The sequence below is a fragment of the Esox lucius genome, chromosome 5 (assembly GCF_011004845.1).
Source record: "Esox lucius isolate fEsoLuc1 chromosome 5, fEsoLuc1.pri, whole genome shotgun sequence".
Lineage (NCBI taxonomy): Eukaryota > Metazoa > Chordata > Actinopteri > Esociformes > Esocidae > Esox > Esox lucius.
In genome coordinates this window covers 25,602,429-25,625,043 of record NC_047573.1, presented here as the reverse complement: position 1 = coordinate 25,625,043, position 22,615 = coordinate 25,602,429, and the positions used below count along the sequence as shown (strand labels likewise).

General features: G+C 42.3%; 1 protein-coding gene across 10 annotated transcripts in view; it reads right to left on the bottom strand.

The window, feature by feature from the left end:
* The window catches only part of si:ch73-103b11.2 (myosin phosphatase Rho-interacting protein), a 72,863-nt gene that overhangs the window by 32,378 nt on the left and 17,870 nt on the right, over positions 1–22,615 (bottom strand). For all 10 annotated transcript variants that reach the window (XM_020046578.2, XM_020046575.2, XM_020046576.2 and 7 more), the window contains exon 3: positions 22,421–22,486. In XM_020046578.2, the coding sequence (XP_019902137.2) occupies positions 22,421–22,486 (66 nt within the window). The remainder of the gene's footprint in view (positions 1–22,420; positions 22,487–22,615) is intronic.

Sequence of the window (22,615 nt, the reverse complement as noted above, 5' to 3'; positions counted from 1 at the left end):
GAGGCGTCTGCTGGGCCCGTCTGCTCTCATCGCTCATTCCCCACCTTCACACTTCGCCGCTGATTTTATATTCGGGGCAGTTAATTCATATTGCAAGATGTGTACATTCGGTGTCAAACCGTCCATGTTCCGTTTCTTGTATAATGAAATGTGGCAGGCGGATGACAAAAGATTAAAAATAGGACGACAAAATCCAAGAGTGGAAGGAATATTAAAGCGAGAGACTAAATACTGAGAAATAGAAAGATAATGCAAGGGAGAGAGACAGAGAGAGAGAGAGAGTTTGATTTTATTGGCTGCTGAGGTCATTGATCGCATTCCTATGGTAACAGGAAGGGATGTCTTATCTAACCCCCTACATGGCTCAGATTTGATTTATGGAATATATTGCGTGAGTAAACACAACACCAGCGTATAAAGGCTTTGACCCTTGACCCCACTTCCCACAAGCACAACATGCACCAATCCAAAAGTATGACATAACCTGCTGTGTCACCAGGGCAACCTAACCTGGAACAATCACTATGGAAGAGCCAGTTTGGTGGACTGTTTAAAAAAGCAAATGTAATTTTTTCATCCTAATCTCACTACATCATTTTTTAATGTTCACTTGGCCTTTAATCAATTTATTTTATAATTTAAACATTTATGCAGAGTCGGTCCCTCAGCACATGAAGATACATTTTCAGGCCTGGACGGCAGGAGCCGAGAAGCAGCATCTGTGACTCAGCAATGTAATCTGACACAGCACTTGGTCTGTGGTGACAAGAATTTTTGAGGAATTCTACCAACTCATTAACATCCCTGGTAACAATCGGACACTTTCCCACCAACATGCATACCATCAGGCACCAACGCTCATGGCCAACCAAGTAGACCAAGGCCCATACCACACAAGGACACGTACACTGGCGTCCAGGCTCAAATGGACACACTGCTACTACCGGAGTGGCATGTTGTTGCAACATCCCAGGCTTCATGCTTCCCCTGCTAGCTCGTGTCTACCATTTACACCCAGTCAAGCAATTACATAACAAGTGCAGTCAGGCCTCGACTAATGAGTCTTTGGTGGAAATCTCTGGGCAAATGTCCAACTATTAACTGGACTCAAATCACAGCCAGAGCTGATAAAGTCATTAGGAGCAGCCGTCCTAGGGAACACATTTGGCTAAATGCGCTCTTCTAGAAACTCTGGAGCTCAGTTTGACACCCTGATACTCAGGTGAAATATTCCTCCACAGGCCTATAAGGTGCTACGTAGTCGTGTGTGGCGTAGCAGTATTAAGGCAATTAGTAGCCGTTCGCTTGCTGCAACAATGTTTCGCCGGTCTGTTCCTAGCGGTTAGCCATTAGCCTGTTGTAACAGTTGTTTGCCGGGCCACACTTAACCATTAGCCCGCTGTTCCCAGTGCACAACCCTTGGGAGAGAGTTTGCAATGCAAAGACAGGATAATTAAAGAGTTGACAAACTAAAGAACAGAGGAGGGAGCGGAGAGAGGGAGCGGAGGGGAGGGAGCGGAGGGGAGGGAGCGGAGAGAGGGAGCGGAGAGAGGGAGCGGAGGGGAGGGAGCGGAGGGGAGGGAGCGGAGGGAGCGGAGGGGAGGGAGCGGAGAGAGGGAGCGGAGAGAGGGAGCGGAGAGAGGGAGCGGAGGGGAGGGAGCGGAGGGAGCGGAGGGAGCGGAGGGAGCGGAGGGGAGGGTAGGCAGTAAGCAGATTAGGTGGTGGGCTGGAGTGGGGCCAAGCCGTGGGCATGGGCAGCGGGAATGCTGGGCCCTGAGGAAGCTGGACTGGGTTATTAAAGAGCGAGTGGCTCACCCAACAGCAATGAAACAGTCTATTGGCAAAGGAATCACTGTACGGGATCGTGGGTCTTTTTATGACTTGGCATATAGTATCAAATCTGGCAAAGGAATACATAAAACGGTAAAAATATTTTAAAAAATCAAAAACGAACACACTTATCTAGGATATCAATTCTAACATAAGTTGGAATTGGTTCTGCCAATTCTACTCAACTATTATCTACTCATATCTGTATGACCAGTGCTGGTCAAACTAATATCAAAATTCACCCTGGGCTCTGCAGTGACTTCATCTAAACAGGTGGCCGGGTTACCCGCCTGTTGAAGTCAAAGGTAAGAGGTCAATAGGTCAGATAACACATCTGCACCTGTTACTCTCTAAATGATGCTTAGCCGCAGCTGCAGTTCAATAAGTCTAAGAAACCACCCTCAATAAGCATACATCACCAGTGGACTGGCTGAGAGCCAAAAGAACTCATCTTATGACGCTGTAACCAATCCTGTGATGGTGTTTTAAAAGAGCAGACTTTAAAGATGGTTGAAATCGTTAATCACCAGGTTAGCATGTTTGCTGTTAGCATGAACAGACTACAATGCTCAATCCTACTGCATTGCTATCCCTACAAAGCTTCTATCTGTAAGCCATGAGACTGTTAAAAAAAACAACTGCCAAATAATTACTAAAAGGCTACCCGGTAATCCGCAACAGACTCCCTTTTTCCTACTATACCTTTAGACAAGCCTACTGTATATTTAAAATTGAACAGACTCTCTTGTCCAGAGCGACTTCCAGGCGGGCAGACATTTTTCATACGGAGCCCCCCATGGGAATCAAACCCACAGCCCTAGAGTTGCAAGCGCCATGCTCTTAGCTAGACTCACACATACGTACACTCGAACTCACAGACTTAGATGTTTATACATAGCATGAACACACACTTCACATTCTGAATGCTGTTGCTGCCATGTTTTTTTCAATCCACTGTTACCCTTATAAGAGGTACATGTAGCTACAGTATATAAATTACCCCATACCCCAAAACGCTAATGACTCAGTACTGATACTCCTGGTGAATAGCCCTGATACTGCTTTCCACACCATGTCACATTTGTCCCTTGTAATGGTTATTCATATTAATATGTATAGTCTTCTAACAACTATTTCTTATGCTGATTTTTGGAAAAAGGCCACTAAGGAAGCATTTCCACACCCATGAATAAAGAATATGACACATAGAAATGTAACCTCCTTGTGTGGTGACTAAAGGCAAATACTGGATCTTGTCTCCTAAGAGGAAGAGCTAGAAGCAGTTACTCATAGCAGGCCACTGGCAGAGGTAGACACGAACCATCTGATTTTCTTTTAACAGTACTTAATTGTCGGTCCTCACAACGATGGTGAAACCAACATGTGTAAGTGTGTATCTGTCTCATGGACGCCGCCACACAAATCCTAAGGGGAAATGCCTTTTAATGCCCCCTCGTTACATCTAGCCCCTCCCTGAGTGTTTCATTTTATTAGACGCTTGTCTCAGAGTTGGCTAAACCCTTCGCCCTGAGGCTTCAAATTAAACCTTTTGTCGGTGTCCTGGTCTAGTGTTTGGAGCAAACTGAGCGAGCAGTCAGTCAGCCCATGTTTGGCTTCATGGGGTGACGGGGGGCTTCAGGGGAGAAAGAGGTCCAACAATACAGTTGGCTCCGGTCTTAAACACAAATGATTTATTGGCAGAGGGGAGAGGGAGAGAGAGATAGTGACAGACAGAAAGAGGGAAAGTTGGGAACAGACAGAGACGGGGAGAAAGTAAAAAGAGAGAGGGAGCAACAGAGTAATGGGAAAATAAAAATGAAGCGAGAGAGTGAATACACTCGCCGGGCCAAAGCCTACCACAGACAGGCTTTCTCTGCACCATGAATGGTTGGAAAACGTTAAAAGAAAGAGAGAATGAAAGAGAGCAAAAAAAAAGGATGAAAAAGATGTGTTGTATAAAGAAGAGGTGTCACCATGACAAACAGCCTGTGGATGGACACAAGGTTTTCAAAAGGGCGCTTTAGAAATAAGTAATCAATTAAGCCTAAAACAAAATGTGTTGAACCTGAAGGTTTAAGACAATGCACTGTTCACGAGCATCCTTGTATTGCATTAAAAAAAGAGAACGCTTCACTGTCAATGATCTTATGTTCAAACTGGCACTAAAACCAATACAACAGAGGTGCTGAGAGACCTACAACCCCGATGCTGAGTTATCCTGTCCACTGACAGCTCGTCGAACTAGAAGAAAAGAATGAGGAACCCTGCAAGAGAATAACACAGCACAGTGAAACTAAAGACCTACTTAAAGAGACAGCTACAATACTATCTCCATAGGTTTGCTCAAACGGAGTAGAAGAGAAAGATCACATGAACAAAACCAAAAAACGGATCCGTTTTGGGCAGAGCTGGCAACTGGGAGGAGGAGGACTGTGTGTGTGGTTTTCATTGAGTTCGGCCAATGGAGACTTATTTCACCACGCAGTTTGTCCACAAGAGAAGGTAGGGTGTCAAACTGTTTTAGGAACCACACATCAACGTACCCAGCATGAATTGCATTTGCAAAGAAACCGTCAGCATGTAGCAGCGGTCATTTTGGACCACCGACGCCACATTATAGACTGCTGTAAACCTCTGCTGGGGACACTAGAGATATGACTGGGAAGAACTGCAATGTTTTTATTAATGCTGGTCTATACTTTGTCTAACAACATGTCTGTAGACAATAAGAATGCAACAAATCTCACTGGTTCAAACAACATTCAATTTAGACTCTGGGGAAATGTCTGTATACTACAGTTGCGGCTGTAATTTTCCTTGTCACAGAGACATGACAAAAGTTTTTTTCCTACACTGTCGTAGCTTTCGTTGTCATAGTTACTCAAAAGCCACAGCAGCAAGATGGTTCAGGAGTCTGCAGATAAATTCACTACAACACAGCCTTTAGACGGGAAAGGCATGTGCAATAACCATAGCATTCTTATATAGCACACAGGCAGTATAAACCTAGCCTGGCAGACCTAGCAGGGCTACAGTTCACTGAAGTCTAGAAATCAAGGCTGGGCCACGTTGCTTTGACTAAAGTGATGAAAATATCCACACAGTGAACCACTGGGAAAGATAAGATCTTTATCCGTGCCATATCCGGGATGGCTGTTGACTAAAGCCAGGCCAGAGAAATTGGAGAACAGTTCAAAACAGAGAGAAAAGACAGACAGGAAAAGGGCAGTGGAGTGACAAACAGTGCGAAAGCCCCCACAGGAAGTGTGTGCGTGTGTGGAACCCTTATGGTACAGATGTCCCTTATCAAAGCACTGACACAGCGACAGTTAGGGAGTTAGCCAGAGCCTCCCTTCTTCTGGACTTACAGAGGAAGGTACCACGGGCAACCGAAACTGAGGACAACATCCTAAGCTTCAACAGGAAGGCAAATAAATAGTGGACACCGATGCCAGTGACTGGAGCAGAGGTCCGAAGGACACAGACTGATACACAAACTGAGTGAGACTGCATCCGATGCAGTCGTTGAAGACACCTGAATAGTTTTGGGACCTTCCATCACCCGTGATGGATGATCTCTCCTACACAGAGGACAACCTTCCATCACCCGTGATGGATGATCTCTCCTACACAGAGGACAACCTTCCAGTAACAGACAGAAGTAGCACGGTACCGGCTGAACACCGTCACCCATTCCATGTATCAGAATGTTGTCGTCTGAGAGGACATTCAACAATGTATTGAAGGCAATGTAACAGGTTCTACCAAACCAGTAGTTCACCATTTCTGTGCCTCGCAAACCACAATCCATAATATTTACACCCAGAGCTTAATGTAATGGAGTGTGCCGAATGTTAATGTGTCTTTAATGGTTGCCGATCATACAGGGCTTGCAATGTTGCTAGACATGACTGCTTTGTCAATCTCGTAGCTACTGAAACAGACGGTTTTGTTTTATCACAGGAGCCTGGTTCAATGAGCATGTGTTTCCTAGAAATTGTTTCAGTGGAGAAGGCTGAAACAGGAGCACAGGACCAGAGCAGGCTTACAATGCTGATATTAGGGTGCCTTGTCCGTAAATTTGGTATGATCTATTTCTGGGTTTGTTATAATAGAGGGAGACTGAGAAAAAAAAATATATATACCAATGTTCAGTGCATGTTCAATTTGTTTGGTGTATAGTTCAAAGGTTTTAAAAGCCGTAACATACATTCTCAGAAAACCCAAATATTTTTGATATACTTCCAGAATCCCTCCACTAAACTAAGGATGATAGATTAAATAAATCTGTTAGCAATCAAATAGAGGATTTAAACTTAACACTGAGTAATACCTTAGATACAGTTGTTCCAATAAAAATGAAAGAAATACACAACAAGAAACTTTCTCCCTGGTACACAGAAAATACTAAAGTACTGAAGCAAGTCTCCAGAAAATTGGAATGGAAAAAGCACAGCAAGTTGGAAGTATTTAGACCAGCCTGGAAAGAGTACAGAGCAATACCGAAAAATGCACTAATCTGCACGATAAGCCTATTTTTCCAACATGACTGAGGCAAACAAAAATAATCCAGCATTGACTTTTGATACTGTTGCAAAGTTAACGAAAAAGAAATATTTAGCAAGTGAAGAGGGTCTTCACTTCAGCAGCGATAAAATAACTTCTTTGATGAAAAGATCCTCATCTTTATAAAACAAATAAGACTCCTTAGGCTCAATATCAGACTCCATGTGCCTCTTAAATAAGTAAAGTCTTGAAAAACTCAGTTGTCCTGAGAACAGCCCTGACCTGGAATCAAGAAGGACCTTTGCACTTTTGAATACTGTATCATTTCAGAAAAAGCTGTTTCCCAGCAACTCAATGATATCCTGAACACAAATAATATTTTCAAAATGCTCCAGTCCGGTTTCAGACCTCATCATAGCACAGAGACCCTGGTTTAGATCCTATTTATCAAAGAGACATCAGTGTGGAAATCAAAGCTATGTTTCGGTGTTCCTCGAGGGTTGGTTTTGGGATCACTATTACTTTCCCTATATATGCTTGGTGATGTCATCCGGAATCACAAGGTCCATTTTCCTCGCTACGCAGACAACACACACTGATATATTAGCGATGAAACGAAGAGAAACCCCAAAAGCACCTAGCCTGAAAGCTTGTTTTTCAGACGTAAGTGGATGACAATATTCTTTTTGCTTTAAAAAAATATTTTTCAGGAAAAAGATTTAATGCTTTTTCTAGGACCCAAGGAACAAAGATTTGTTGTCAGATCTCACAGTCAACCTCGATCACCTTCGACCCTGATCTCTCTTTGGATGAGCATATAAAATACTTTAAGAGTGGGTTTTTTTCCCATCTTCAGAACATTGCAAAAATCTGAGGCTTTTTATCAAACATTATACAGAAAAGCTAATCCATGTCTTAGTCCAAAACTGGACTATTGCAATGCTCTTCTCGCTGTTTAACGTCGCTGAATTGGTCCAGCCATGCATACCCATACGTATGCTAAAATCACAAGACACAGGCCTCCTTACTGCACGGCAGATGTAAAAGCCAATATGAAATTTTATAAAATACATTTTCATAAATGTGTTTAAAGGGGCACTGTGTAGAACCCTGCCTCTAAACAGTAACATGACTTGTCTCCACCTCATCTTCCCTGGTATAGTGCTACTGTAGCTATTCCATCAGGGTTTAGGGTTGGAAAGATAGTACTTCAAGCATCTAAAGCAAGTATGAGACGACGACAAGTAATTGAAAACGGAAAGACAGACCAGCGAGAAAGTTTAAATGGGGAATATGTCAGTCACTCCGATTCATTTTAAAAAAGATTTTTTGAAACATTAACATCAAACACTAACAGGTAATTTTCACATACAGTGGGGAGAACAAGTATTTGATACAGTGCTGATTTTGCAGGTTTTCCTACTTAAAGCATTTAGAGGTCTGCAATTTTTATCATAGGTACACTTCAACTGTGAGAGACGGAATCCCAAAAAATAAACCAGATAATCACATTGTATGATTTTTAAATAATTAATTTGCATTTTATTGCATGACATAAGTATCTGATTACCTACCAACCAGTAAGAACTCCGGCTCTCACAGACCTGTTAGTTATTCTTTACGAAGCCCTCCTGTTCTCCACTCATTACCTGTATGAACAGCACCTGTTTGAACTTGTTACCTGTATAAGACACCTGTCCACACACGCAAACAGACACCAACCTCTCCACAATGGCCAAGACCAGAGAGCTGTGTAAGGACATCAGGGATAAAATTGTAGACCTGCACAAGGCTGGGATGGGCTACAGGACAATAGGCAAGCAGCTTGGTGAGAAGGCAACAATTATTTGAAAATGGAAGAAGTTCAAGGTGACGGTCAATCTCCCTCGGTCTGGGGCTCCATGCAAGATCTCACCTCGTGGGGCATCAATGATCATGAGGAAGGTGAGGGATCAGCCCGGAACTACACGGCAGGACCTGGTCAATGACCTGAAGAGAGCTGGGACCACAGTCTCAAGGAAAACCATTAGTAACACACTACGCCGTCATGGATTAAAATCCTGCAGCGCACTCAAGGTCCCCCTGCTCAAGCCAGCGCATGTCCAGGCCCATCTGAAGTTTGCCAATGACCATCTGGATGATCCGGAGGAGGAATGGGAGAAGGTCATATGGTCTGATGAGACAAAAATAGAGCTTTTTGGTCTAAACTCAACTCGCCGTGTTTGGAGGAAGAAGAAGGATAAGTACAACCCCAAGAACACCATCCCAAACGTGAAACACGGAGGTGGAAACATCATTCTTTCGGGATGCTTTTCTGCAAAGGGGACAGGACGACTGCACCGTATTGAGGGGAGGATGGATGGGGCCATGTATCGCGAGATCCCAATAACCTCCTTCCCTCAGTAAGAGCATTGAAGATGGGTGGGACTTCCAGAATGACAACGACCCAAAACACACAGCCAGGGCAACTAAGGAGTGGCTCTGTAAGAAGCATCTCAAGGTCCTGGAGTGGCCTAGTCAGTCTCCAGACCTGAAACCAATAGAAAATCTTTGGAAGCAGCTGAAAGTCCGTATTGCCAAGCAACAGCTGTAACTGCAAACAAAGGTTTCTGTACCAAATATTAAGTTCTGCTTTTCTGATGTATCAAATACTTATGTCATGCAATAAAATGCAAATTAATTACTTAAAAATCATACAATGTGATTTTCTGGATTTTTATTTTAGATTCCGTCACTCACTGTTGAAGAGTACCTATGAAAATAAAGACTTCTACATGCTTTGTATGTGGGAAAACCTGCAAAATCGGCAGTGTATCAAATACTTGTTCTCCCCACTGTATTTGTATGCAAGTAGTACAGTAAGAATCTTACAAATTGCCCCTTTAAATGGTTTTCTAGCTTTTAGCACACCCACCACTTCAAGATGGCAAAGCGTTGTACCCAAATGACACATAAGGAAAAGAGCTGTTTCAAAATCTATAGTAATCCTATTATTGTCAGTAGTAGCAATACTAGTAGTAGCAGTATTAATAGTATTAACAGAACACATTTCTTTTATCAATATGCATTATAAGTTAAAATATTACAAACTTATTTTCTCTCTCTGTTCTTATTAATATGAACACCTGGAACATTACTATCACAGTCATTCAATTGACCACAAATATTTTGGACTACTAATGAGAGACTTGAAAGGGACAGATGCCCCTGTTTTTTCCTGACAGTCCAGTCAGGTGTGCAACAGTTATCAGATGCAGCATCCTGTATATTTCTGTGGTTAATCTAATCTTTGTCAGAATGGGGAAAAAAAAAAACTTTTTGAACTGTGCTCAAACATAGACTGCTCTACTCTCACCGACTGTACTTGGGCAACAATAACTTCTGGGTGTTTTAAAAGAAAATCGCACCCAATCGTTGTGATCCATGTGATCCCGCATTTGACTTCGGCTGGTTAGTATGATACAAAAGAAAACCACGCCCTGCTTTTCGGACTGATGCGTCCTGATGTAAGGTGGCTGCATCCTTGATGTTGGTTCTCTTGGTTTAATTTCCATGGCCAGTTTGCATTTTACGGTCAGCTTTAAACTTTTCCACGAGGTTGCCTTCTCACTTCATTTAAGATTTTATAAACCTCTACCTTGAAGACTTTGTAATTCGCTTGCTCCTTATCAATCATTTGGCAGTTAGCATCCACAGCTTACAAAATACAGATACATCACATATACTCACTTTTTGGTTTGCAAATTGTTCAGGCTACTACATGTCCCACGCACAATATCCTGTGGATGAGGTAAACAGCAGACATTTTTATGGGAAACCAAAACTGGGGTGTCACTCGCAGTGGAACCAGACCTGTCGGTCCAGGACCCAGACTTTGTAATCCATTCTTCTAGCTAATTAAACACTCAATCTTCAGATGTGAAAAAGTCATTGTCAAAGTCAACCCAACAAAAGGGATTATCAGTTTCAAGTGTTTTAATACCTTGGTAAACAATACAGCCTGATTTGGTCCTAGTTATGTCTGGTGAAAAGGAAACACTGCATTCCATGATCAAATAAGGGGGTGGCGGTGTGATGGTTTGGTTAAACTTTGTTGCATTAGGGCCTGAACATCACAGCACATCTGAAGGAACTAGGAATGAATCTTAAGTGAACTGAAGCTAAAGTGTCATGCAAGCAGAAAATGATACAAAACATTAAAAATATTGTTTAAAACAAATATTGAAATGCAAGTTGCTAGTCAGCCAACTATGCAAAAATACAATGAAATATACGGTACTAGCTTAGCACAAACTACTTCCATGTACACTCAGGCTTCCCTGACTGGCGTATCCTGTTGCTAAGTTAGACGGAGACCTAAAGCTCAAACAACAAGGGTCAATTAGGCTAATTACATAGCTACCTGATGGAAAGCTGTAAAACTGCCGCTGCACACCCCGCTCCTTGCTGTAACTTTTTTTGCATGCATGCCAAAGGACAGAGGGTCAACTGGATTTGTTGTTAATAACGGCATTATGCGCAAGCAGGTCATTTGCATTTTGAGAACCCAGTGAGAAAAAATTGTATTTGGTGAGGAAAGACAATCTACGAATATAGGTACATGTTTTATCCCACCTAGAAAATCCCAGAAATTAAAAATGGTGGAATTGCTTGGAGAAACATAATCACAACGTTTTGTGATTAATATAGTACCTATCAAAGCACTGAAATAATATTTTCAATGATTGCAAACTCCTGAATTACATGAAAAAAAAATGAAAAAAGACCATAAGCATTCATTTTGGTTTTATTTGGCATTTGTAGGCTTTTTCACTAATGACTAAGCATTACGCATGGGAGCATTCAAACTAAAAAATATGGCATGTTTACAAAACATAATTTGCCATTGTATGAGACAATAGCTTTCTGCCTCAGGATCTGTGGCAGGGCTCAGGGGTTGTGGTTAGGTTGTGTGAACGTTTGGAGCCAACTTTGTGGACCTAGGCGATTAGAGGCCCAGTGAATGGGTATTCCCATGGTTTTGCAGCTTTGTGCGTCGGGAACAGTGACCCCACTGTAATCCATGGCTGTTTACATTCCAGAAGATCAGTTCCTACTGGAGCCAGGGGGAAGGAAGGGCAGGGGTTAAAAAGGGCTCTCACACACCCAATCTCCCCAGTTCAAAACAACCCTTGACCACAGTCTGTAAACAAACTAGCAGAGAACACCACTCGGGTTTAGGCCTACGCTGTCTTATCGACGTTTAGCCTTGTAATCCCCTTCCCAAACTCCTCTTTTTCCATTGCTTTTGCCCTCCTTCCTTTCTCACACCAACGCATCTTTACATCCTGATCCCGTCTTTTCAAAATCCAACAGTTTCCCAAACCCCTCTCCATCCTCTATTCCTACACCATCACATCCTTTGTCATGACATCTCCCTCACTGTCTGAATAAACCCTGCCTCCCTCCATCCTCTCCCTCCCCTCTTTCCCATGCCTGGCTGCAGTGTTCCGGAGGCCTTCTGGAGAGCCGGCAGCTCTAATTGAGGGGAGGGTGGTGCTTCCAGTTATGCCCCGTCACATATTGCCTGGAGGCAGCAACACTGTAGAACTTCTCGTCACTGTATCAACATGACCAGAAGGGACAGACAAAAGGCTTTTCCAAGCTAGTTAAAAATAGCTTGCAATTTAATTTTGGGTGTGCGGGGGCCGGGGGGGGGCTTGCACGCTCCAGTGTGTCACAATCTCATTTCATGTGTATCAAGAGGACCTTTGTCCTAGGCAAACTCTGAGTCCTAGGCAAACTCTGAGTGGGAACTAACACAAAGCCTGTAGCAGTGCCTTCAAACAAACAAGCTGAAGAAGAAAGCCAAACTTAGGCATTAAAAAAAAAAAAAAGAGTTCAAGAAGTGCTGTGCAGGGTCTGTATGACTTATGCGTGCAATCGGATCGGGTTCTGCTTTGGCCAACCTACCTTGTCCCTCAACAGCAACCACACAAAAGCGGGTCAAACTGAACTGTGTACAGTAAGACGATAGCTAGAGTGGTTTCATGTCCGGGTGTCAACATACACATAATTCACATTAGAAGAATTACATTAGACTACCTGCCCCAGGATGCAGAGGGCCGCATCTTTACAGAGCTTACCTGACAGTGGAACCAATATAAAGAACAGATGACTGTTGGTCAACATTACATAAGAACAGCGTAACACAAGAGTTCTAGCATTTGATGTTCACTTACAGCCAATAACAAAGCAGAAACAATGATAGCAAATCAGTCAGGTCTGGCATTACTTCATGGTTTTCAATATAACAGCAGAATCTAGTCGACCGTAACAGGATACAAAAGTCAAAACACTGTAAGGAAACAAGTAATCTAATATGATAACATTCATAGACATAATACCACAACCTCTGTGGGGAAAAACATGATGCAGCAGGATTAAGACCAAAACATTAACCACTGCTAATCAAACCTGATTCAGACACGTAACCTCAGTGCGTCCCAGTTAAAGATGAACCACCACTAATCAACCCTTATACAAATGCTTAACTTAATTCAAAGCAATAACTAGGGCTCCAGAAATACAGAGATCACGAGTGGTCACAGGACCCTCCCCAAACCCCTGCACTACTCCCATTCTATCTGACCCCTTTATTAACATACAGAAGCAGTTTCTACTAAACAGTGGGGACTTCGGTTTCCAATGAGAGGGGAATGTCTGAGCATGATTGAAATGTCTAGGCTACATTTCTTACAGTTACAGTGTCTTTCCTTGACAATATCTGCTATTGCTCTTTCCTACCTCACATGGTCTTTATCGGTACCTGTCTAAAACATACCTATTAAGCCAACCTAAATCTAAGTTTACTCACTTCTAATATTGTACTGCACACTGTTTTCAAAAGTGGAGATACATTTTAAGATTAACCTCTCATTTCAAGTTTATGAATTGAATTGCACTATTTTCTCATATTGGGTTAAGATATTTCAACTAGGCGAAATTAATTAAATTAGATACATTTACAAGCTAACATGCTAAATACCTGAATTAATACAACCAATCCAAAAATAATTCCAGAAACATGCACAGAAAAAAATGTGAAACAGTTGACATTTCATTTCTTTACCATACTATTTTTTATAATAATCAATGCATGTTAAAAATATATTAAACATTAACAAATTGAAAAACAGTTTTATATAAATATGACATTCATCAACTGTCAGTAAAGGCATGATCCATCAGTAACATTGCGAATGTTTAGCTAACAGGTGACTCTCGGCTATAAACAAACTCCACACACACAAACAGCCACCAAACTTTTGGTGCCAACGTTCATTAATACGCAACTCAACCATGCATTAAAGATTTCTCACTTAAAAACACAACTCATACAATGATGCTTAACTACGGAGCACAATTATTTTCGATTGAACTTATCCTACTGATGCCTCTTTCTCCATCTCACAACTAATTAGGTAAATTGGTAACAGGTCAGTAACATGAGTGGGTATAAAAACAGTATCCCAGAGAGGATGAGTCTTTCAGATGTAAAAATAGGGAGGTGTTCACCACTCTGTGAAAAAGTGTGCAAGCAAATAGTGCAACAATGTAAAAATAAAATTTCTCATTGTTAAAGTTTGGGGATCTCATCATCTACGGTACATAATATCAATAAAGATGAGAAATCTCTGTACGCAAGGGACAAGTCTGAAAACCAATACTGGATGGCCGTGATATTCGGGCCCTCAGACGCATTATTAATACAGACATGATCCTGTAGTGGACATCAATTCATGGGCTCAGAAACACTGAAAACCATTCCGTCACTGCATCCACAAATGCAAATTAAAACTCTCCTGTGCGAAGAAGAAACCATATACCCTGCTCAAAAACACAGTATAACACCAAGTCTATAAAACCTCAGGGATAACAATCTGTTCAGTTAGGAAGCATAAGCGATTGTGAATCAATGTCAACTGTTTTGGTGCAAATGAACGTGACAACAGGTGGACTGGATATGCAAGAGCAAAACAACCCCCAAAAAGGGAATGGTTTTGCAGGTGGTGGCCACAGAGAAATGCTCTCTCCCCATCTTTCCTGACTTATTCTTCTCTGGTTTCATGTTTTGCTAGTGTCCTTGTCACTACTGGTAGCATGAGGCGGTCCCTGGAGCCCTTTCAGGTTGCACAGGTAGTCCAGCTCCTCCAGGATGGCACATCCATACCTGCTGTTGCAAGAAGGTTTGCTGTGTCTCCCGATAGATTCAAGAGCATGGAGGAGATATCAGAAGACGGGCCGTTACACGAGGAGAGCTGGACAGGGCCATAGAAGGTCATCAACCCAGCAGCAGGACCAGCATCTGCTAGTTTGTGCAAGGAGGAACAGGAGGAGCAGTGCCAGAGCCCTATAAAATGACCTCCAGCGAAATACTGGGGTGCATGTTTTTGACCAAACTGTCAGGCCTGACATCCTCTAGAGGGACCTGCGCTCACAGCCAAGTGCAACACAGGTCAAGTAATGAGGAAGCGTTCAGTGAAATCTGAAAGGATAGTTATGTTACTTTCAGCCAATCAAAATTGTTCCTGTCCTGCCCTTGACTGACAGATAAGTTAGTAGAAGTTGCATGCAGCATTTTGAAGACAAGCCATTTTGGACAGACCTCGCTAGCTTGATTTTGCTAAACTGAACTGTTAAAGTATTAAATAACTATCACAAGAATTAAGAAATATCAAAACAAGAACCCAGGCAAGCCTAGTCCAGTCGGCCCGCAATAGAAAGTGTTGCCCTCTCGAGATTCAAACACAGGATGCCCACTTGAAAGGCTGTGTCGTTAACCACTACACCATGGAGCTGTACATTTTCCGGGTGTCAGTATAGCCTCTTGTCTCTATCCATTACAAATCCTCTTTTGCCACTGGCCGTTTTAATAGTTAATTGGCTATTCATGAATGACATTGATACAGTTTAACTGACTAGCGTTTCTTACCAAGTTTACCTCCACCACAAATAGCGGATATATATTGCATTTACCACTGGCCAGTAATAAGCTTTATCGGCATCTATTACTAACTTACTGGAATAGTCATAAGAATTGAGCAATTGCAAGCGGGTCTGCCAAAGTTATTTAATTTCATGGCATAAGAACATTATTTTCTTTCATGCCAAAACAACATCCTTTTTTCTTTCATTCGTGAATGACATTTATACAATAAAGGTGACGAAACGAAAAGACGAGAGAATCGTGGAATGTACCCAAAATAATTAACAAATGTCGTTGCTCTCAATAGAGTCGAACTTAAGTCTTCCACATGAGAGGGACGGTCTTTAACCACTACGCCACGGCATTACAGGTTTCAGAAGTCGCTAGACTTAATTGAGGATTGTGTTAAACTGACTAACGTTTCTTATTAAGTTTGCCTCCACCACAAATAGCGTCTATGAACTGTATCGCTTTTGCCACTGGCCGTTTTAACAGCTTATTAGCCAGTAATAGGCTTACTAGTATCTACTAACTTCCTAGGAATCATCATAAAAATTTAGCAATTGCTAGCAAGACTGAAGATGAACTATTCCAAGCCAGAAACAGTCGCAATATAAGCGTATACAGTTTTAGGTTTAAGCCAGCGAAGTTTTCGTCAATACGGAATAATTCACAATTCGTACTTCGCTTTGCCTACGAGGAGACCTATAGTTCACAAGTCCGCTTCTCTAACCCCTACGCTATTTAACAAAGAGTAGTCATTCACTCAGTCAGTCACTCAGTAAGAGACATTCACTCTTCTTAGCCGGCTCCGCTTACACGGTCCGGCAAAAAGAGGTGCGGCCACCCAGTGGTAAAGATGCGTTTCTGGCATCACATTCAAAATGGACATGTATTTTTCCAAAAAACAATAACATTTCTCAGTTTCAACATGTCTCAGCTTGAGATGTTGTCTTTGTACTATTTTCAATTAAATATAGGTATTAATGATTTGCACATCATTGTATACTGTTTTTATTAGCATTTTACACAGCGTCCCAATTTTTTGGGAAACAGGGTTGTAAAGTGTTCCCATGGATTAGATGACTTCAGTCATACATAATATTCAACCATTGTAGTCTTTGCCATCTGTATTTTTAATGACACGATTTTAAAAACACTTACAAATTCTTTGACTAAGCTATTTTAAAATAATTTGGCAATAAACATACACGGGAAACTACAACACTATGCAAAGGGTTTTTGTTGTTCATGAAAAATAATTAAAAATCGATTTACACTTTGCTCAGGAGAATTTTTTATGCGAGTGTACCTTCTAAGCCCATGTGAACAGCACTTGGATATCCATAAATTAATAATGAAATATCCGATTGGCATAAAATAAAGTTAAATGGATGTGACATGCATATTTATTGTTAGAGACATCAATAAACATCAAATATATTTTTCTCTTACTGATTTTCATTCAAAAATGATAGTGGGCTTAAAGTGTACTTAGCCTTAATAGGTCAAGTAGGAGTAGCTTGGATACAATCCAGGGTTCTAATCACTTTCACATTTGGAAATGAAACAACAAAATAAGAACGTTTTCAATGACAAGGATTGGGTTATTGACTTTAGCTAGCCAGCTAACCAGCCAGCCAAGTCAGCTAGCTTAGAAGATACAAAACTGAGACTAGATGAATGAGAATGAGAACAGTTATTGACAAATAAAAAATGTATGTTGCTACCTAGAATGCTACAAAATATTTGCCTTGGAATTTATTTTGTTATCAGTTTAGCATTTATTTTGTCATGTGAAGAAAACTAAAAATACAAAGGACACTACTGGTAGATACGGCCTGGCTTCAGCATGTAACTGCCTAATTAAACATGATTCTGATTCCTAACCTCAATGCCAGAGTGAGTGGGTGTGTTTAGCATAAACACGAAGAATAATAGCGAAAAGGCCTGTTTAAACCCGCGTCTCACGGTGGCTGTTAGAGTGTGGGGGTTGAGCCGGGCTGCTCTGTCTGTGTTTGAACCATGTCACAGGGGGGTCAATGGGAGCTAGGTGTTGCCATCTATTTTAGGCCGCGTTGCAGGAGGGTCATTAGAGAGTGGGTGTTGTGCTGCGCGACTCGCATCGATGATGTCGTCAAGACTCTTCCAGCGGAGGCAGTAATGGCCCTCACTGCACCCACACATCAGCTTACGCAATGTGATAATGGATGGTGTCCTTGTGCAATGCGTGTGGCTGTGCAGTCTTAGCATACTACACCATAACATGCTCCACACTAAGGAAAGGACTTGTTATGGATGTTCATGAAACCAACATCAGGCATTACTTTGCCCTTGAACCACTAACTCATTTCTGACTTGCTTTCAGGTGACCGTGTTTTCCTGTCGGGGGCCTTGAGAAATATTTAGCATCCCACAAACACCTGTTCCTGACAAACACTGTAGGCAAGAATTTTCTGTCCTGAAAGTGCAGACATATGCACGCGCACACACGCCTCTGCAGCTCAGTACAAAAAAGACTATGCCTCCAATCATTCTTCAATGCCAGGGTTTTTCTGTACGAATTCAATCACTATTTTGGCTGCAATCTTCTTGATTTGAACACATTAATTCAGAGAGCTGTGTTTGGTGCACTACAAAACGACCTGCGTAGGCTGTCACTCCACAACAATGGCCAGTAAAGACGTCAAAGAACTCTGGGCCGTAGTCAATCAAAACAGCGGCATGAAGCATTCGGCACAACGCACGAGAACATTGCAAAAACAGAACAAAAGAGGACAAAAGTCAGCCCTGGCAGAACACATGCGATGTGACCATACCATAGTCAAACATCCAGGATGAACTCTGTTGGACAAAGAAACAAAAAGGGGTTGCCACGGCAACGCAAATAATTCCAGACAGCCCTTACAAAACCTGTCAATACTCCATGTTCCAGATTGGCTCCTTTTGTTCATATGTAAATGCACATATTTCCAGACTGATGAAGATGAAAGCTTTCAGTTTAAATGCATACATACTCCTTTGGAAATGCACTTATATATGTGTGACTAGTTGTTTTAAGGCGCAAGAAAAGAAAACCCCAGTACTGACGCTCAAAACCAATAGCGTAGTTTCTAGAAATGCAGATTTTTCTAATTTTCTAATTCTCACCCTCATCAAATTCATCCCCCTCCGAGTCTACTGAGGGTTTCACTATCTAGTATCTCCTTCAAATCTCCATCAACGCACATTTTTCTTTTTCACCTCCCACTCTCTCAAACTACTCCCACTCTCCCACACTCTTACACACGTTCACACACAAATACACATGCACACAAAAACCAACCCACCCACCGATCCACACCCACCCACACACTCTCTAATAACCTCACTTCAGAGCAACCCCTCCCCTCCTTGGTTTAAAATGGTGGCAGTCTCGTTGGGTGTTCACCATATACCCCTGGAAGAGTGAAAGGCATCCCCCAAAACATGTCCTATGGGGGTGTGTCCTCTCCCAGTCAGAGCTAGCCAACCAACCGCTGCAGGGCAATGCCGCATCCTGCGGGTCGGGACCACAGCCCATCTGGGCCTGGTTAGAGCCAGAGGGCACCAGGGCCATAAAAACGAAAGGCACCAGGAAAAAATACCCACCGGGGCATCCTTCTCATTTCCTAACCCAGCCCTGTGCTCCCTGGTAGGCCTCTGATGTGGTTACAGCCCCCTGGTTTCAGGTTTTTCGGGAGACGTCACGTTTTTAACATTCCCATTATTCCAATGACAGATTTTGTTAATTACCTTGCGTTACAGCACGTTAGTGTAGAACATTCCTCACATAATCTTAAATCATTCCTCATTTCAATAAAAAAAAATCTGTTTAAATTCTGTTTATTCACCACAACATGTTAAATGGATTTTCAACACATCAGAACCAATTATATTTTTTTTGTGGGACAAAACGAATGGTACCCTTAAACTATTGTACTTGGTTGCACAGCCTTTGGCCAGGATCACAGCAGACCAACGCCTCTTGTAGACAACAAGTGGCCCCTTTTGCTAGAAGCTCGTAACACATTTCAATAGCAAACTTCAGCAGCACATCCTACAATACCTGAGGAGTGCCCGCCACTGTATTAAGCCCTCACCATATGTTCTGCATGGGATTCAGACCTGCGCTATTTGCTTGCCATTCCAGAACTGTCCAGCATATGTTCTTAAACCATCCATGGGCGCTTTTTGTCATTGGTTTGCGGGTTATTATTCAGCTGGAACACCCGCAATAATTTTAGCTGTTATACCAGAAACCAACTAAAACAAAATGTCCCTCCTCATTTCCATTCACAAGCAGCAACCTCTGCCTTTCATGAAGCTTGGATGCTACCATTGGATATGATGCAACGCAAGCAGTATAATAGCTTTCATTGTTTTCTAATTAGGCATTCCTTAACAGCCGACGGCAACACCTGGTGATCGATGAGTCCAGTTCTGGTTAATAAGTTATAAAATCAGGGCGTAGATGGACTATTGCAAAAGGATCTGAAAAAAAGGTTGGTTGTCCAATGGGTAAAGTACTTCTTAGGGGAACATCGGCAGCAATTACATAATGGAAAGATTTAAGACCCTTGTAAGCCAAATTAAAGGATTTGTTTGTAGGGAGAATTGGATTGGCAGTTTATTGGAAAAGATCAGCCATTGGAGGATTGGAAAAAAGATTAAAATACACACATAAATAAATATCAGATTTGTTGCTGTAAAGTCCTCCAGGCAGGGTTGAGGTGATGTTTGTTGTTTCCTTACCTAGTGTGCATGCTGGCCCTTTATTTTATGTTTGTTTTGAAATGTTAATAGAAAAATGAAGACTTAATTTACCAGGTAAGCTGATTTATAGTCTGACACATTGAACCCATTTGTCATTCACGGCAAATGACCTGGAAGCAATTAGGATTAATTTTTACCTTGATGGGGGAGGATATGATTTTACAACCTTTTAGTTAATGGTTAGATGCTTGAGTGGCTGTCAGAGCAGAAAAGAGCACTCCTTAGAATGGGGCAAAAATGGGGAAGGTTCAAGAACGTTTTGAAGTTACTTAGAGAAGTGTATGCCTAGTGTTGAGGTGGTGTTGCTCATGTTTCTGAAATGAAGTGCATACATTACAGGCCGTCTGTCATTGTAGGTTGTGTTTGTTGAGGCAGAGTGACGGGGTTGTGTTTGATATGAAGAGGACCTGGAGTGTCCTTAGCATTGCTATCTGATGTTAGGATTCAGAACTGAACACCAGAAAAAGGGAGACGCTCACATTCTCAATGGTTGCACTTTTATGGGTGACAACGCAGGCAAACTAATGTAATGTAGCACGGCAAACCTAGAATACAACATAGGCTATCCCATCTGAGCTGTCTGCTGTTGGTGGATACAGGAGCCATTTAGCTAATTTGGCTGCCGTATATTCAATGGCCTGATGATTATTCAAACAGGATGTTTCACAGATCTATATTTAGAGCACTCAACATCACCAGCTCTCCATAACCATCTCTGACCTCCTCCTCTGCTCCTCCTTTTAGACACCACATGAAAAGATGAAGAGTGACTAACAGGGGAGGATGGTAAATGGAGAGAGACATTGTCCTCCTGATATTGATTTCATTTTCGATCTCCTCCCCCACATCCTTAATGAATACATCTATAACAGTCCCATTGCACAAATCCCATTCTTTTCTTTAAGAAAACACACGTATTTGAACACCAAGCATGTTGGAACTAGATAAACATTAAATTCTCCCAGGTGCATAGCTTCCCTAGCTTAGAGAATGATCAATGTGACAAACTGTACTATTCCTTTCCATCATACTACATTAGGTTGTCATATGTTTTTTACAGATCAAGGATTTTGTTTTCAATGACCTCTGAGTTGTGCCGATGTGTTCTCCACCCACACACCAGCAACATCACTGACAATTTGTGCACAAGCACAAAGCTAAAAAAAGAGAGGCCTCTTCCCACTGCCTCGCTTACATAAGGGCACTCAGCATCTCAACATTGAATGCCGAATGGCGCAGAGAGAATTAGTCGAAAGCAAGAGCCAAGTACTCTTTCATCCCAAAGCGGTTTTCACCTCTCGCTCAACAACATCCAGGCTTCAAACAAAAAAGCTCCTCTCTTTCCAAAAAGATAACAGGAACACATCAATAAACTACTTGCCCACTCGCTCTACCCCTCTTGAATTGCTAATCTGCCGGTTGTGTACCTCAACCATACTCCACAAAGAACTTTGTGTCAGAACTGGTACAACGCTGTGACATGGCAATAGCATCATGGTGAAACGTCTAGCTTCATATGACGTGCTGTTTGGGAAGGTAGTAGGTCTTCAAAACTACAAAGTATCCAACAGGGAGACGATAAACAACATCCTCAGAATGTGTCGAAACAAAGACATACTTTCATGAGTGTGCAATGGCGGTTTTTCCAGTTCCTTAGACACACACAAACACACTCTAAACTTGACTTATCTGTGACATCTGGTGTCCCCTCATTTCTGTCAACAACACTGAGCTAGTTCGCCTCAAATGAGCATGTTAGAATGCAGGGGTGGGGCGGGCTTGGTGGGCGGGGCTTTGGTCAGCATCTTTGCGTGATGCTAAGCCCAAGTGGGACAGCGCCCTTGGTTTACAGCGTGGTGGCAACTCGGCCCTGTGGCACGGGGACAACCTCAGACATTCCAGGTATGCCTCAAGAGAGCGTCAGAAAACTAACACTTGGCTTACGCACATGGGGAATCATCTCAGGCATGCACCCAACTTGACTGACAACACACGTACGCACGCGTGCGCGCATTCAGACTGTTTTCATGTCTAAACGGGCTGCACAGACAAACCAGACTCTCTTTGTTTAATGAACCTGGCATAAACAGCTCCAACCATAAAACTGCCGTCATGTGGAAGTTGGTCATAAACTATGGAAGGCGGCTCTTAAAGTATAGCACTGTCTGTCTTTTCAATGCTTGTGTATATAGTAGCATTGTATTCGCTATTTGCACTGAGGACTTTGTTAATGTGCAGGTGGTGACAAGCTTGTGAGTATTTATAACTAGGCAAATCTTGAGCTGGCCAGTGCCTGGGGGGGTAATGAGAAAGTTCACTCACCATCTCATCCAGGGCGTAGCGGAGTAACCCATGCTCATACAGAATGAAGAACCTCCTTTGCCATTTCTGCAGGGAGAAGGGAAGATGGGGTCATACAACAACATAGAAACAGAGAAGATAAAGGCTTGTGGAATCAAACTTACACTTCCAACTAGACATATACATGCATGGGCACCTAAATGGAGACAAGAAGGC